Here is a 16,602-nt window from a genome sequence, read left to right as displayed (position 1 = left end):
ATTCATACCATACATTATCTAAAAAATTTGCAACTTCATAGAGTTGTTGATTAGCACCACACACTTAAGCTATCTTGTGGACGTTAGCGAAGCAAGCACCCAATCTTTGCCAATATAGCACATACGAGCTTCAAATGTAGATATCTTGCCCATGTGCAAGCTAAGGGAGAAATCCATTGCATGCAAATAAGATCCTAAAAGTTTCTAGGGGAGGAAAATTTATCAAAAATTAGAATGCAACACAATATCAACTTAAAAAGCTTAAAAAGAAAACATGGTCTCTATCAAATGAGCAAACACATATTGCTAGATTAATTCATCACCATGTGCGTCAAGGTATGGAACTAAAGAGGGATCACCAATGTCGGTGTAAGCAAGCAATAGGACCATTTATATCCATATGGGGCGTTGGCCTCTTTGAAAGATCTATTTCTATAAACTATAGCAGAAAATGTAGCACATTCATGCTTCTTTTTTGATAGTTCGCCTTATTAGGTCTCCCCAATCTAGAGAAAATAAGAAGTCTTTCAAAACATTTTAAGTGCATATTAAGTAAAGGGTGAGTTTAGGTGCGTAGTGAAGGTAAATTTGTGTTCCTCTTCTCATTTATTTTCCCTTTAGCATTTTCTTCTCTTTAAAGTACCCTTGCACTCTCTCTCTCTCTCTCTCTCTCTCTCTCTCTCTCTCTCTCTCTCTCTCTCTCGTGCAAAGTTGTATCTGTCCACCAATTCATCTAATCGCTCATATAGTGGAAAAATTATGGTGAGACTTTCCACATCGATCTTGTAATAGAGCAACTACCATTACTTATTCGTGCTACAAAGTCTCACATAAGCAAGGACAAAGATCATTGACGAGTGATATCCAATTCAAAATGCTAATATGCAATCTAAAATGCAACTAGACAGATTTTCAATGCTAGAAGAATAAATTTGAGAAATCACTGCAGGTTAAATAGCACTCGCCCAAAACCACACCCATGAATAATAGACATGGATGCACTGCAATGGATGTTCTAAACGCCGGAGACTTGTGTTAAATGCACTCACTGGTGTGAAAAACTCATGCTTCATTTTTAACAATGAACTGATTTTATAATTTTTTAAAATACAGCTTATTGCAGAGGTAGTAAAAATATATGCAGATTCTCCATCACAATTGCTGAAGAGGATCACTGAATCTATTTTGCTTGATTGGGCAATAGATTCTTTGCTGTAAGCAGGAACAAACCTCAAAATAAGTTGTATGCAATTTGAACTGCAACTAGAAGAATGAATTTGAGAGAGCACTGGAGCTTATTTAAAAAGCACTGCTACTTCAAACTCAAAATATATACATTGCCATGACACTGACTAAAGTTTAAGAACCTATCTTATTCTCAGCTGGGGATAAAAGCGCATTCTAGTGCCACCTGCCTACTCGGGCACGCTCATAGGCGGCCCCATCATAGTCGCTCCAATCATCATTTCGGATTTTAGCAGGCACCTTGTCACTAAGCTTCAATCCTGAGAAGGCCATTTTGCCTTGCCAAGATATGCTCCCAGAAAGCTTGGCTGATGCAGGGCCATGGAACTTGACCCACCCCTTCTGATCACCATACGGATCATACAGCACCTCACCCGTTCCATCCTCCACACCCCTCCATCGAAAGCTGAGCTTCTCCTCTTCCTCCATCTTTCTCTTCTTATTTTCTGTGCTACTAGTGTAGAAACTCTCCTTAGAAAACTTCATCAGACCTTCCACCACCCTGAAATCAAACTTTCCCATCAGTCTGCCTGGACCAGTACGGCGATCGCCATCATCATCACTGTTTAACTCAGAGGAATATTCATCTTGATCGTCATCGCTGCCCTGACTACTAGAATCGCCATTATCATGCTCATCGTCATCCAGACGATCATTCTCTTGATACACATACAATGAGAGTGGCTGTGATCCAGGCCATTGCTTGTCAATCTCCTCGCATGTGATATGCCATTTCCCTTTCACGTTAGCATAAGGATCATCATCCTTTGGGACCTTACCCCCACTGCTGCCTTCCTCTGCAGCATATTTGGAAACCCTAAATGCAGCATTTGATTTGCCGAGCACATATTGTGCATGCTCTTCTTCCAACTTCCGCCGTTTTGCAGCCCTTTCCTGCTCACGCAGGGCCTCTGTTTGTGCATCAATCTTATGTTTCTCAGACCAGACTGCCGCCCTGTCTCTCCCAACCAGCAGCCATCTTTTGCCATACCCACCACCAGGGGCATCTGTACTCACAGTGTGCAATCCTAAGGAAGACGCGGCATTATGCACGGCAGCCCTATCTCCATTATCCAGCCTCTTCAACATGCAGACATGTGCATTATCCCCTCCCTTTGATCCATCGCCTTCGGAGCTGATCAATATCCAAAGAAAAAAATAGACATGTATAAATCCCCATCTCCCAACTGCGACAACGCAATATCATGAGCTGAGCAACCAGATAGTACATACCTAGTCTCCCAAAGAGGGACATAGAGCAAGGGGTTTACTACATAGTATCGCAAGGGGTTTACAATGACAAAGCATAGCATGATTATACTTGTACAATAACTGGACCATTCTAAAATGGGAAATGAGTAACCTTGACGTGACATTCAGAAATTTCTGCTGGAGGAACAGCCTAGGGTTCTCCATAGCCATGGCTTCCTCTTCCGTGCCACCAGATTCCAACAGGCGTTCTCTGCGGCGTTTGGCATTCGCGTGAAGGAAGGCTTGATTGAGGCGAGCTTCCTTCTCCACAAGCTGATCGGAAGGGGGTTTGTCGCATCCACCACCGAGGACGGCAGCTTCAAGTCTGGCTCGCAGGGCAGCAATTGTCTCAGATTTCTTGGGAACACCGAGGCCATAGAGCACTGGCTGCGCTTGCCACCATGCCTTGGGCTTGCTGAGGGGAGCCGCGTTCTTGCGCTTGGGGAAGAGCCATGCGCGCAGCTCGGATATGGAAGATCGAGAGTGGCCTTGGTGGAGGAGGCCATTGCCTGCGCACTCGAAAGGTGGTTCTGAGAGGGCGTTCATGACAATAGGATACAGAGCAGGATTACTCTCAGCAGCCATTGTTGTCTTCCTTAGGCATGCTGGGAGAGCCGCGAGTGTCGTATTATCGAGGCCGACAGCGTGCTGAAGAAGCCAGCAAGAATTTCTAAAACTAAATGTGCATATGCCTATTTGTGGCGGGATCATGATGAAGAAAATCCCAGTGTGCATTTCAATATAGTGCACACTCAGAGGGACATACTGGTCCAACCTTTATTATATTCAATACTTCATGGGATACCCACTCAGATTCAGTTCCAATGCTATGCTATGTTAGGACTATATCATCTCTTGTAAAAGGTGGATAAGGGATTTGATCTCACATCGCTTGCGTGAATGCCTTACGTGCATCTCACCTAGCCAACCAGATATCCAATAGTTGTTGTTGCCTCAAACGATCCACAAAATAAAAAAAAAATACGTTTACCTGCTCTGCGCCTCGCATCCCCCCCCCCCCCCCCCCTCCTCCTCCTCTCTTCTCTCTCTCTCTCTCTCTCTCTCTCTCTCTCTCTCTCTCTCTCTCCTTTGCACGTTGCAGTCGGCACCTACAATCTGGGTTTAATAATTAAAAAAAAAATGCTGCTTGTGCACGTTGCCCACCTCAACGTTCCTCTTTCCGCTCGTCACCAAAGAGAGAGAGAGAGCCACAGAGCGCTCTGCAGAGAACTGAGCACTCATACCTTCCATGCGTTGCAGTCACGACCCCCAGTTTGGCTTTTTTATGCCCGCGTCTACCAAGATTCGCCCCCATTTTCTTTTTCGAAAATCGTAGGCACATACTTGGTGCTCTTTTTAACGAAGAGGTTTTGCGTTAAAACACTCCTCGGGAAAAAACCTTTTTCTTGGCCATATTTTTCAAGGCAAACTAGTGATTGCCCCATCTGCCTGTACGTTTTCTAAGCAAGGGAGGTGTGCTACTGGTAACCAGAGCTAGTAGCCATGCTTTTGAGAGAGAGAGAGAGAGAGAGAGAGAGAGAGAGAGAGAGAGAGAGAGAGAGAGAGAGAGCGAGAGAGAGAGGCCTGCAGCCTTGCCTCGTAGGTCGCGAAAGAGAGAGAGAACTTCCATTTGTAAACCGTTCCCTTTTCCCCTCAACTGACTGCATCTTCAAAGAGTCTCCCTCTTTTACGAATTTACTCCAGCCGGTACCCCCTACTGAGACAACCCGACTTTATGCCAAAATCTAGTAGGGTATCCACCAAGATTTACAACTAAACTACCCAATTTTCTCCAGGACTTTGATAATCAAGATTCCATCGACATTGTAATGGAATTTGCCTATTCAATTTGAGAATAGCGGAATTTAATGAGAGTACTTTCAAGAAATGATTTTGTGAGCATAGCGGGTAGACATAATTGAAGATAGCAACATAATCATAGCAATTAGTTAACTTGGCATAGACAATACTTTTGCAAGAGAGAGAGTTTAGAGAACATGACAACAATTGAGGACCGGATTTATGTGGAGCCGGTCCCCCCTCCAATAGGCATTTGTATTATGATTTCTCCCATAAAGAGAGACTTGTTACAATACAGTCTTTGTGTTCCTTGTGACCTAGGTGATGCCATGAAGATGGAAGGCTTCATGCACCACAAACATAACATAAACTTGAAGAAAGCTTTAACTATCCCAAGCCTCAGTCCTAAGACCTCAAACACCTTCGAAGGTGGAGAGAGCTAGCAGGGAATGAGGGTAGGGAAGAGGAAGAAGAAACATTTCGTAGGAGAAAGAATTAGTTCCTCACTTATCATACTCTTGTTGCTAGCATACATAATAGCATAGTAATGAAGAAGAAGGATATGGCAAGCTTAAGCATTGAAGCATGGCTCTTGGTTGGATTTGCACTCCATAGCCAAGAGTGTTGGTGTAGGCTCTCAACCTCTACTTGCTTGGAGAGGGAGCTCTTGCACTTTGCATATCACACAATGAGAGTGCTTGTGAGTGTGTGTGGGTGAGTATACCCCCTAGGCACCCCCCTAGCTTGCTTGGGTCGACCCCCCCTTGTAGCTCATGCCTGAAGCTCATTGGACCCTTCCAGGCCTAGCCAATCACAAGCAAGAGCCATTACAAGCAACATGGGTAGCCTTGGGACAAGTGTCCCCCTTTCCCCTTTGAGAGAGAGGACTTGATAAATGCTAAAACAATTAGATAATTCATGTAATTTATCATTGGACCCCTTTGAAGCCTAGCCAATAGGCTTCAAGCAACACATGAAGGTAACATGGGTAGGGGCCTGACATGTGTCCTTGCTGCCTCTTCAAGTTGGGCTTCCCTTGTGTGTGTGAGTGGGTGTTCTCTCTCTAGCCCCTAGGAAAAGGGCTCGCCCCCCCTCTTGTAGGAATGCTTTTGACTTTTAGGTGATCAAGCACCTTACTCACCAAGCATGACAAAGCACTTGAACTAGGGGGTGTTCCCACAAGCATCTCAGGCAAGCTTCTCAAGGCACCTCAAGTACTTTAATCATGCAGCAAGTCAAGCACCTCAAGCATGGAGCCAGTCAAGCACCTCAAGCATCTTAATCAAGCACCTCAAGCATGAAAAACACCTCAAGCATGACAAGCACCTCGAGCTTGGGCCGGGTTCCCACCTCAAGCTCAGCCCTAGCTTACTTAAGGTCAAAGGACTTTTACACACATTTATTGGAGGTCTTCAATGAAGCTAACCCTAAGGTCTTATGCTCCATTGGTTAGCCTTGCTCTTTGATAGACCATCTCCCTTTTGGGCCCCTTTACCATTGGCCCCGTGTTGAGATAGATCTATAAGCACATACCTATATCTTAACACTTGTTCCCGTTTATTCTCCCACATTAAGTGATCAATTTAATATGAGAAAATCATTTGGGTTAGTTAGATATTAGATTTTATGACAGACATGACTTTTCATTTTCAAACGACAAATTTACACTACAAGTTGGGATATGTGAGCACTATCCTTTCCACCACTATTGAGAACGGTTAGAGACTCGAGAACAATGGAGCGCATCCATGCAGTGGCATGCTAATGGTGTGCCCTATGGAACCTAAGACCTTATCATGAGATCAATGTCACATAACTCCACGCACATCTCTGATATAGAGTAAATATCTATATAGTGTGGTGTGTGGTCGTGCAGGTAGAGTCCGACCACCTAGTGTGGTCGGACACGTTATGGTTGTAACCAACTCTCTTCCATAATATAAGGAGGTGCACTCTCATAGAGGAGGCACACTTAGTTTGGTCTTATTCCCGTGTACACCACATTAGTGGAGGAGACGGGCGAGGGTTAGTTAAAAAACCCTTTCTTGGTTTTCTTGGGAAGCCAAAGATGGCGATCTTCTCATGGGATATAGGGTAGCAAAGCCTTCTGCGATTCCGAGTGATAGCACCACTCTCTCAGCCTGTGTTAACGTTGAAGCCATGCACGCAGAGACACTTTAGTGCATCCTCCAAGACTCTTTGCGTCTACTAAAGTTTCTTCAGCGGTCCAGGTCACCCACGCTTCTTATCCTTGGTTTTGCATTTTATGTAACCAGCGCCAGGCCGACACAGCTCCTCGATTAGTCAGCTTCGTCACTGAAAGCTCTCATCTTCCATAGCAAGCTCTAGGTATAGCTCAACGCAGCGTGTCTGCTGCAGTTTTTCTTGTAGAGCCTTTTTCTTGGTGTTCATCCTGCAGTACGCTCTTGCCAGATCAGTTGCCACTTCACTCCTCGCAACTCTCTTCTTCACTTTCCCAGTTCGCTGGCAATCACGTCCAGTCTCACTGTGTCCAGCAATTGAAGATGATGTCCGGATCATTCCAAGAATTGAAGCTCAGAAATGGGATAAGTCCGGTTCTTGAAACTCAGTACAGTGCTCTTGCTCTTGCTACCGAAAAGCCAGAAGTTGTTGCTGGCGATCAGATCAAATGGACTCCAAGAAAGGCTGAGTTGAGGTCCATTTGTTGCTGCAGTTTGAGAAGACGCAGAAGTGTCGCAGGTTGCAAGCTTGGCAGTCGAAGAAAGATCGACATTTGGCTGGGAAATCAATGCAGATCAGAGGCTCCTCTTGTGCATGGCATGGTGGCGTTTTCGCAGCTACCAACAAGCACAACTGCTCATGCAGACAGGGCACCGCCTGCAACAAATTCTGGGTTGGGCCTTTTTGAATTACTAAGTAGATACCTCAGCATGGGTCTCGAGCTAGTCAAGCAACAAAACTAGTACAACTAATCTCCTCACTGCTGCAGCTCCTCTTCCTTGGCAGAAAACGAGCAAAGAAACTTGCAGAAGTGATGACGTCGAGGACGACCTTTGATGACACCTGGTGGTGGTGCAGAACATCAAATTTTGGCTCTCTTTGTCGCTTCTCCCTCAGCTGTAGCAACAAGTCCTCTCTGGCAATACACGCCTTCAGCTTCAGCATTGTGCTCCTCAACACTGTTTTCTTCCTGCCCTCTAGAGCCTTAGCTATTATTTTTGAGGGTGCATTAATTCTTATGCTGCTTTCTCTCTCAGTTGTTCTTGCTCCAATCCTCAAGGTCGACTCCTCCTCATCGCGGTGTCTTGAGGATGTCATCGTTCCTGACATAAAAGGGTTGCTACGAGTACTGTGGAGGGCACAAGAGTTTGCTTTTCAAAGAGTTTTAGTCCTTTTTTTTTCCATTTGATCTCGCAATGGGTGCAAGACTTCTCTAATCACAGGCCGCCGTGTAGATCAAAGGTCCTTCATAGCAGAACTAGAACAAAATATCTCGATCGGCCGGCTCAACGCTGCAAGATTCCTATGTAGCCAGTCAAGTCGGAGATCTTGCAAGTGAGCCGAGCAAAGGGAGTTACTGCAACCACGTTGCAGAGGTGCCCAGTCTTTATGCTCTCATAGTTATCATACAAAACCACACAGTTCATCCTTTCTTTATGTTTTTAGTGATAGTTTTTTCAACTGCAGCTCATTTCGCAATCTATATTTGTTATCATCACACACCAAGCCCCTTTTGGAGATGATGCATGTCGCACAAAAAAGTTGTATCTTTTACCGTCGCTCCTATAGAAGTTCCTCGTCTTGTCCATTTCATTGGGATAGCGACCTAATGTTTGCACAAGCGAGATGTACGAGTTCCATGCCTTGATGATGATCGGCATGATGTCGAGTTTAGCCCCCAAGTTCAACTTCTAGCCCCTAAGTCATTGTAAGCTCACTCCCCCCGGATGAGGCGGTGGAGTTGATGCAGTCACTTTAGTCATGTGGAGTCCCTTCTCAGTTCAATCTTGTAAAAAGATGTCCATCTTTTTCTCCCTAAGGGGGGAGGTGTGGTGTGTGGTCGTGCAGGTAGAGTCCGGCCACCTAGTGTGGTCGGACACGTTATGGTTGTAACCAACTCTCTTCCATAATATAAGGAGGTGCACTCTCATAGAGGAGGCACACTCAGTTTGGTCTTATTCCCGTGTACACCACAATAGGATAATGTACTTAAGAATTCATCCAATCCCACGTTCTGTAAGTAAATTGTAGCTTGCAATTAATAAATATCGTAATTGTTGCACTTATCAATCATGATAATTAGTTGACGCACACATTCAAGGCAATAAAGATTATACATTGACACGGTGGAGAGAGTCATATTTTTTTGAAGTCTACCCTACCTCAAAAGCATTTTTCCATCATGGTGAGAATTACGAGTATATGTAACAAGAAATGTCAGATCTTTAACTATTACACTCTGTGAAGACTCTTAAATCGGCTAATTAGTAGCTCTATTTTTCGCGTTTTGCACTTGCAATACCTGTCTCTGTCTCAAAAGCATCTGATTACACAAATCAAGTAGCTCTACGGAGAGGGAAAGAGGTCAGGTTTAGAATATAAGTACATACATAATCATGATTCTGCGACTTTAACGAAAATCTTCACGACTAAGAAAATGCATGTTCTTTGCCATGTCACAATAGATGACGAATTGCTAAGTAAGTCTAAGAATGAATCACAATAGATGATGTATTAAAGGGAGATCTTTTCGATGAGTGTAATCATGCCCATAGAGCCTAAGCATGCTTTGTGCACGTGCGTGCACACACACTCTCAGGAGAGCCGGTGTCCCAAAACGTTATGATATCTAGCCAGAACCTGTACTTCTTGGCCTCTTTCCCTAGTTTATATTTTCCCTAGTTTATATGTTGAGCCCCCATTTTTGAGTTGTGTATGAGTGATCTACAAATCATATGCACTTACCATAAGGTCCATTCATTTGATTGCTTTCTCGTGCAGTGCATGTACTTCTCTCAAAACATTGAAATCAAGGTTCGGAGTCATTCTAAACCTATTTCCATCACAAGAAATTATGTCGGGTACCTTAAATGAGCTTTGGATACTATTATGTCCATTTTCTATTCCATAAAGGCTTTTCGGATAGTAAAATTGTAATCTAAGTGTCATGTTTAAGTCAATTTGTTTTTGGAAAATTCTTTTCGAACTCACAGACCAAATCTTAGTAGTTTGTGAATGTTCTAAGACTCTTTTGATACTTTAGCCTTAGTCTTTTCATCATCGCTTATTCCATACATCTTTTCTCTCTTTAGACTCGAGAGAAAAAATAATTCCTCGATCAGCTTTAGATTTTCATTTTGATCACTCTCAAACATCTTTCAATGATCAAAATGGCTTTCTATTACTTTCAAAGTATTTTAAAACTTTCCAAAATTTAAATTTGGCAACATTATATCATAATTTCCTTCAACTATAAGTGTATAAAGGGAGAAAGGTATATTACTTTGGGTCCACTTATTTTACTAAACACCATCCCAAAGTTGTTGCCAAAACTACTTCACTTGGTTCTTGGGACAACATGTATGCCGCAAGCATGTTATCAAGACAAACGTCCATGCATAGTATGTTACAATATCCGGTGCTTGTACAGTTACTTGTCGCATAGACATATGCATACCAATATCATTGTAAAGAATGAAGACAATAAACAAATAAAGAGACAAAAAATTTACTTCATTAATAATTTTTATACATCAATGTCGTTACCCAACCCCCCATGTGTATAGTTATGGCCTTCAACTAAGAAGAGAGAGTCTTTAAGTCGAGGTTCCATCATCCATTTTGCATCATTTTGCATGTGTATGGTTCTGGCCTTCAACTAAGAAGAGAGAGCCTTTAAGTTGAGGTTCCATCATTTATTTACATCACCAAAAGAGGGATTCTGTAACTTGACTAAATACTTACGAAAAAACCTTCTTCTATAAACGAGGTTATTTTCATGTCGTTCTCTTCTCTTCCTTCTTTTGCTACTCCTCTGTCACAGAAAAAATACTTCTAGTAAGTTAAAGGAACTATTAATTGAATACAAAGATGTATTTTTAGAAGATTTACCTCCTAGGTTACCATCGACATGTTGTGTGCAACACGACATAGATGTGGTTGTAGTAGTGAGCCTATTAGTAAAACACTCTACAAAATGATCGATTCTAAGGCTATTTAGGCAAAATTTCAGCTTTCTCACTACCTTAGTAGGGGGTTTTTTCAACCTAATTCTCACCATGGACATCTCCCATTCTGCTAGTGAAGAAAAAAGATGGTAGTATATGCATGTGCATAGATTATCATGGTTTGAACACAATAACTATTAAGAATAAGTATCCATTACCATGAATGAATGAGTTGTTTGATAAACTCACCCATCCTTGTATTCTTAGGAAAATAGATCTACGTTCAGTGCATCATCAAGTGAGAGTCCAACTTGCTGATATACTTAAAACTGCTTGTGGGCATTATAACTTTTTGGTTATGCCTTTTGGCTTAACCAATGCACACCAAATATTTTTATGATGCTCATGGATAGTGCCTTGAAACCATATTTGGGCAAGTTTGTCATTGTGTTTCTTGAGGATGACATCCTAGTGTACAATGCATCTAAGGAAGAGTACTTACTGTTAAGTATGGAGCCTGATTTACCCCTTGTAATTTTTTTGTATAAAAAACACACATTTGTAAGGCCCCCATTATGAGGAGAAGCCATCATGCGTGAAGAAAAAACACTCGCCGGAGATCAGTCTCCAAGTGGGAGATTGTTAAGTATGGATCCTGATTTACCCCTTGTAATTCTTTGTATTTAAAACGCACATTTGTAAGGCCCCCGTTATGAGGAAGAAGCCATCGTGTGAATGGTGACAACGTACAACAATGTCAACCAAATGAGGAGACTCAACCTATTCCTTGAAGATCTACAAGAGCAAGTGGACCTCCAGAAAGCTTTATTCCTTCCTTCAACCATCTCTTGATCTCAGATTCTGGACAGCCGGAATCATACGAGGAAGCTATGCAACACGAATCCAAAGAAGAATGGATAAAGAGCATGCAAGTGGAGATGGACTCATTACATCGCAACCAAACATGGGAGTTGGTTGTGTTGCCTAAAGGTAAGCAGGCACTTCAGAAAAAATGGGTGTACAAGCTGAAGGAAGAAGAGGGCCACATCCCAACACGGTTGAGGAGCTTCCGATCCTCTTAGGCATGGCTAGATTTTATCGACAATATATCCATGATTATGCTAAAAACCGTTGTAAAGGTAAGATCTTTTCTTGGAAAGAAGCCCAACAACGCAGTTTTGAACAACTCAAGGTAGCTGTAGCCTGTCCGCATCTGTCGCACGTGTCAAAGCAAGGGACTTGCCGTACACTATTGTGCGAGCCACAAATGGCTGCAAGCACACAACTAGATTAATCTAGCAAGCTCAAGAGAGCAAGGGTGTGTCACTCATCGCCCTACGCTCGCCTTCGTGGAAGATTCCTTGTCGCGAAGAAGAGGGAGCTACCGCCATGCCGCGCTCAACCGCCTCGCTGCCGCCAAGCCATCGGAATGCTCGATCACTCTCTCTCTCTCTCTCTCTCTCTCGCGCACACACACACACACACACACACACACACACACACACACACACACACAAGGAGATGAAGAAGAAGATGGAGATGAAACAAGAGCACTCTTCAATTGCACAAATGAGAGAATGAGTGATTTTTAGGCTTAGGTGACTTTTATATGAGCTCGTCCATTCACACTTGGGCGTCCATGCTTAGCCAACTAACCCTTGAATGTTCTAGTTAGAGTGCGCCTCTCATCGGTGATCACTCTTACCCTTTTCCTATTGGAACGACAAGCCTGACCCATGACTACTAGAAGTGGACGCCAGTGGTTAACATGCCCCCCTTCCTGATGTAGATTCCGCCCTCGGAATATAATAGTGCAGCATCGGGTTCCACGATAGGAGTACTTGTAGCAGAAGAAAAACTACATTGTGAAAGCTCAAAGGCAGCATGTGCAGGCGTGCAATAAGTGAGATGCATACATGATTTCTAGGAAATGCAACAAAATTCATGAATTGTAACATTGCCAACTAGAACAAGCGTAGTACCTGAATGAAATGCAATTGAGTTAAGGTCTATTAGGTTGACTCTAAGAGAAGTACACAAGAGCTACGGCTAAAGTAAGTATAGATTGACCAATGTTAATTAAAAAATGTCGACTAAAGAGTAGTGAACCCTAGGAATGCTCGTAATGGTCTAAAGACTAGTGATCTTGTCACTTATACCACTTAAGTGTGATCAACATAAAATACAAGAAAGTTTGTGCTATTTATTTCTCTTTTCTCTTTTTTTTTTCCCTTTCTTTTTTGTTGTTGTCATAGTTGCTACAAATATCTGGGGGACTCGAGGTCTCAAATACCAGCAGCTGGGATACTCGAGGTCTCAAATACCAGCTTGAGCATAAACTAGCTGGGAGAGTCGAGGTCTCAAATACTAGCTTAACACATGGAATTCCACAAAACAAGTCACAGTTAGGTGGAATAAGCTAGAGAGAACTATATCCTCATAGCCTAAAACATTTCTAAAGTTACTACAATTAATAGACTATTTAGGAATTAAAGTCAACAATTAAATGGCTTAGTTTAGCCTAAGGTCCTGAAACCTACTTAATGCCAACTAATAGACCAAACTCAAAGAGAAAAACAAGGTACTAGAAGTTTGAAAGAATTATAGCATCTAAATTGGCAATGTCACAAGTTCATAACTTTTATGCATTGTTAGAAACTCAAATGACTACATGAAAACATGTAACTGTGGAAATCATAGATAAAAGAAAATAGTACACCTGATATAATGGAGAACATCCATTGTGACATGCAAACATCCATTGTCGTTGTCCTTCGAAGGCATCCTTATGTAGTCACAAACTGCACAATAGTCACCACCAAACATCCACCTTCCAGAGGCACATTAGTGGGAAAAAAGAACTTTGCTAATCACTAAACTCTAAAACAGAAACTCCTATCATCCTAATCCTACCTACCCTCCCTCACTCGAGTGGTGAGTGTTGGAATTAGGGTTGCAGAGAAATGCACACAGCTTGGAGAAGACGAAGGAAGCTCAAGGCACACAATAGAGAGTGTGTTACTTTACTGTGCAATGGAAAGATAGATAGACCTAGACTGATGGGAGTATATACAATGCACGGGGGAAAAAAAATCCTAAAGAGGGAAAAAAATGCCCCGACAGTCATAGTGTGTTCACACACATCACTACCACAATGTATATGGTAACAAATCCCCCCTGGAGTGATGCGGTGAACGAGAGTTGACACATGAGTAAAGGGAAGTGCCATGACCTGAGGACATGATCAGTCTACAAAGGGGAGTAAGCGCAAAGCTTTGGAAAAAGCTTCGAGCTTCTCATGAGACAATGCCTTTGTGAAAAGATTTGCAAAGTTGTCCTGTGTTGGCACATAAGCCAAGCTGGTCTCTCCTGCTGAGAGCCTCTCCCTGACATAGTGGTAATGCACCTCAATGTGCTTTATGCGAGCATGAAAAACTGGGCTCCTCACAACTGCCAATGCGCTCTGATTGTCAGTGTAGATAGTGTTGGCAGTGTCATGTCCAACACCCATATAAGGCGTCTGAGCCATACACACTCAACCGTAGCTGTGAAAACTGCCCTTTACTCAGCCTCACAACTCAAGTGGCCATGGTAGGTTGCTTCTTTCTCAACCATGATATACATGAACTACCAAGCATGAAACAAAGACTTACATAGCAATGTCTCTGTGTAATTTTTCTGACACAAGGCAATACCACCATCACATTGCTTAAACTGTATACCCAAGTAATGATGCAACAGCCCCAAATCTTTCATCTTGAAAGTAGCATTCAAATCAGCCTTAAATTCAACAATACGTTGTCGAGAAATTTGCGGTCTTGCCAGGAAAGCACCGGGCTTATGGTTGTGAGAGTTTGTGAGAGAACTCAACAAAAACTATATGAAGAAGTTAAACCATAGATGCCATGAAGACAAGGGTTTGGAAAGAAGTGCAATCAAAGAAGACTCACTCTTTCTCTCTTGCACGCACACACACAAAGAAAGAACACAAAAGAGAATGTCAAAACAATACGAAAATGAAAACATCAAGGCTATGGTCATATCGTATCATGGGTAATATGAAAGGGTTAATAGATGAGTTAATGGCATTCAATCTTGGCCGACCAAATAGGCTACGAATTGTTCTTTGGAATTGTAGTTTTGTGCTTACCATAATATATATATTTTGTTTAGTGATTGGGATTAATTGTGTGTACAAATCCTCTTGGTTCATAGCAAGATAACTACGCTTACGTCAAAAGAAAAGTTATAGTCTATGAGAGGTAGTATGATGGGATCCGGTGATAGAAGTATTTCATTAAGCCTTTCTGGGCCAAAGAGAAACACTATACGTTGTTGAAAGTGTATTTTTTGGCTAATCCATACGTTAATTCTAATAGATCGTACAGAGTGAAAGCGATAGAAATGATCATCATGTGGGTTATTCATCTAGGATAGTATGTGAGAAATGTAGATATGAGAGAAGTGAAGAGATGAGAAGTTTCCCTCCCAAGCCCTATTCTTGCCCGTAGGCAATAAGGATACTGCAGGGAGAGATGTACCTGTAGAAAAGAGAACCTAGAATTTGCAGGGAGGATGAAATACTAAGAATGAGAGAGATAGGTTTGCTTAAGGAGATGAGATTAGATACATATATATATGTTGGATTAGAGATGAAAAAGAAAACAACAAGAAATCAAGCAAACATCAATGTAGAACACATCTTACTTGACAAACCCTTCGGCACCATTATTGATGGAGAGAGAAGAAGAGTGGATAATTCCACTTTGATTGATACACCAAGTGCAAGACCTTCTTTGATTAGAGTTGATCTTCCAAGGTTAGCTTGTTGCAAGAATGGCTAGTCTCCCTCTAGGAGAAAGTGTAGGCTTGGGCTTATGTTAATGGCTAAGTACAATTAGGCATTACTACTCACTCCCTCAAGAATTCCTCTCATCAATGGCTTGAATGCTTGAGTTCCTTTCAAGGAAGAAGAGGTCCCCTTTTATAGGTGAAGAGAACCCCCAAGGGTTTACACAAGAAGAGAGGAGCCAGTGTGAATAGGAATTGGAAAAGTTGGAAATAAGCTGTCCCTGCATGATGTGGACAGACTGGGGTCCAGTATTTTGATCATATCTCCTCAACCGTGGCTCCAAATGAAAAAGTAAAAATATGGGCAAAAACTTCAGCTCATTAGCTACGAGTTTCATTTAAAAATCATTTTCCAATTCGGATTGGAACCTTGTGTAAAAAATTCATAAAAATAGGATCCATTTCTGGCAGCAAAAGTCTTCCCGTGGTCCCCTTAGCCTAGACTTTCATTTAATTCCAAAGGACACCTCATGCCATATGAAAGCATGACATTGCTCCTTGACAAAGTTTTGTAATTATGCTTGCAATAATGCATTAAAATAAGTGTATCTTTGAAATCATGCCACCTAGTGTCCCACTAGGATTTGATTCCCTCCTAGTAGCTATTTAAAAAGAAATATAAGAAAAGTATAAAAAATACATAGAATATATATATATTGGAGTTTACCCTAGATATAGGATCTAGCTAGGGTGTGAGATGATAATGAGATAGTAGAAATAAAGAATCAATGCTTTTTTCCCCAAGTTAAAGAGGCGGAGCTATTGATGCTTTTTCCATAGTATTTTCTGATGGTAAAGTAAGAATAGGTTATCCTTGAGAAAAATAATAGGATGAGATAGAAGGCTTATTATTATACTTAAATATGCATATGTACATTATAGGAAATATAATTATTATCTAAAAAATTACAAGATAGATCTTGTAGCATGCGTTCCCACTATGTACGTGTCACAGCACGACAACGTCTCTCATTTTGTCTAATGATCAACAAATCATCTACATAAAGAACCATAATGAGAAGTACATCACCCTCACACTTTATATACAACAATGATCAACATTTTGTCTCATTTTGTCTAATGATCAACAAATCATCTACATAAAGAACCATAATGAGAAGTACATCACCCTCACACTTTATATACAATGTGCTTTCTGTTGGACTGTTACAAAAGCCTTGTTTGACCAAATGAGTGTCAGCTTTCTCATACCAAGCACGAGGACATTGCTTCAACCCATACAAACCCTTCTTACATCTGCACACTTTCTCCTCTTGTCCTTTCTTGACAAAACCGCGAGGTTGCG

At 41.9% G+C, this 16,602-nt stretch overlaps 1 protein-coding gene across 1 annotated transcript; it reads right to left on the bottom strand.

The window, feature by feature from the left end:
- Nucleotides 1-1,102: 1,102 nt before the first annotated feature.
- LOC147453062 (uncharacterized) lies at nucleotides 1,103-3,222 on the bottom strand. Its single transcript, XM_086519076.1, has 2 exons — nucleotides 2,609-3,222; nucleotides 1,103-2,380 (listed from the first exon to the last, which is right to left on the bottom strand). The coding sequence occupies exons 1-2, from the start codon at nucleotides 3,205-3,207 to the stop codon at nucleotides 1,402-1,404; spliced, it is 1,578 nt and encodes a 525-aa protein (XP_086375202.1). The 5' UTR covers nucleotides 3,208-3,222; the 3' UTR covers nucleotides 1,103-1,401.
- Nucleotides 3,223-16,602: the final 13,380 nt, after the last annotated feature.

The sequence above is a fragment of the Adiantum capillus-veneris genome, chromosome 8 (genome assembly GCF_014529385.1).
Source record: "Adiantum capillus-veneris isolate H3 chromosome 8, ASM1452938v2, whole genome shotgun sequence".
Taxonomy (NCBI): domain Eukaryota; kingdom Viridiplantae; phylum Streptophyta; class Polypodiopsida; order Polypodiales; family Pteridaceae; genus Adiantum; species Adiantum capillus-veneris.
This window is presented reverse-complemented; position numbering and strand designations above follow the sequence as displayed.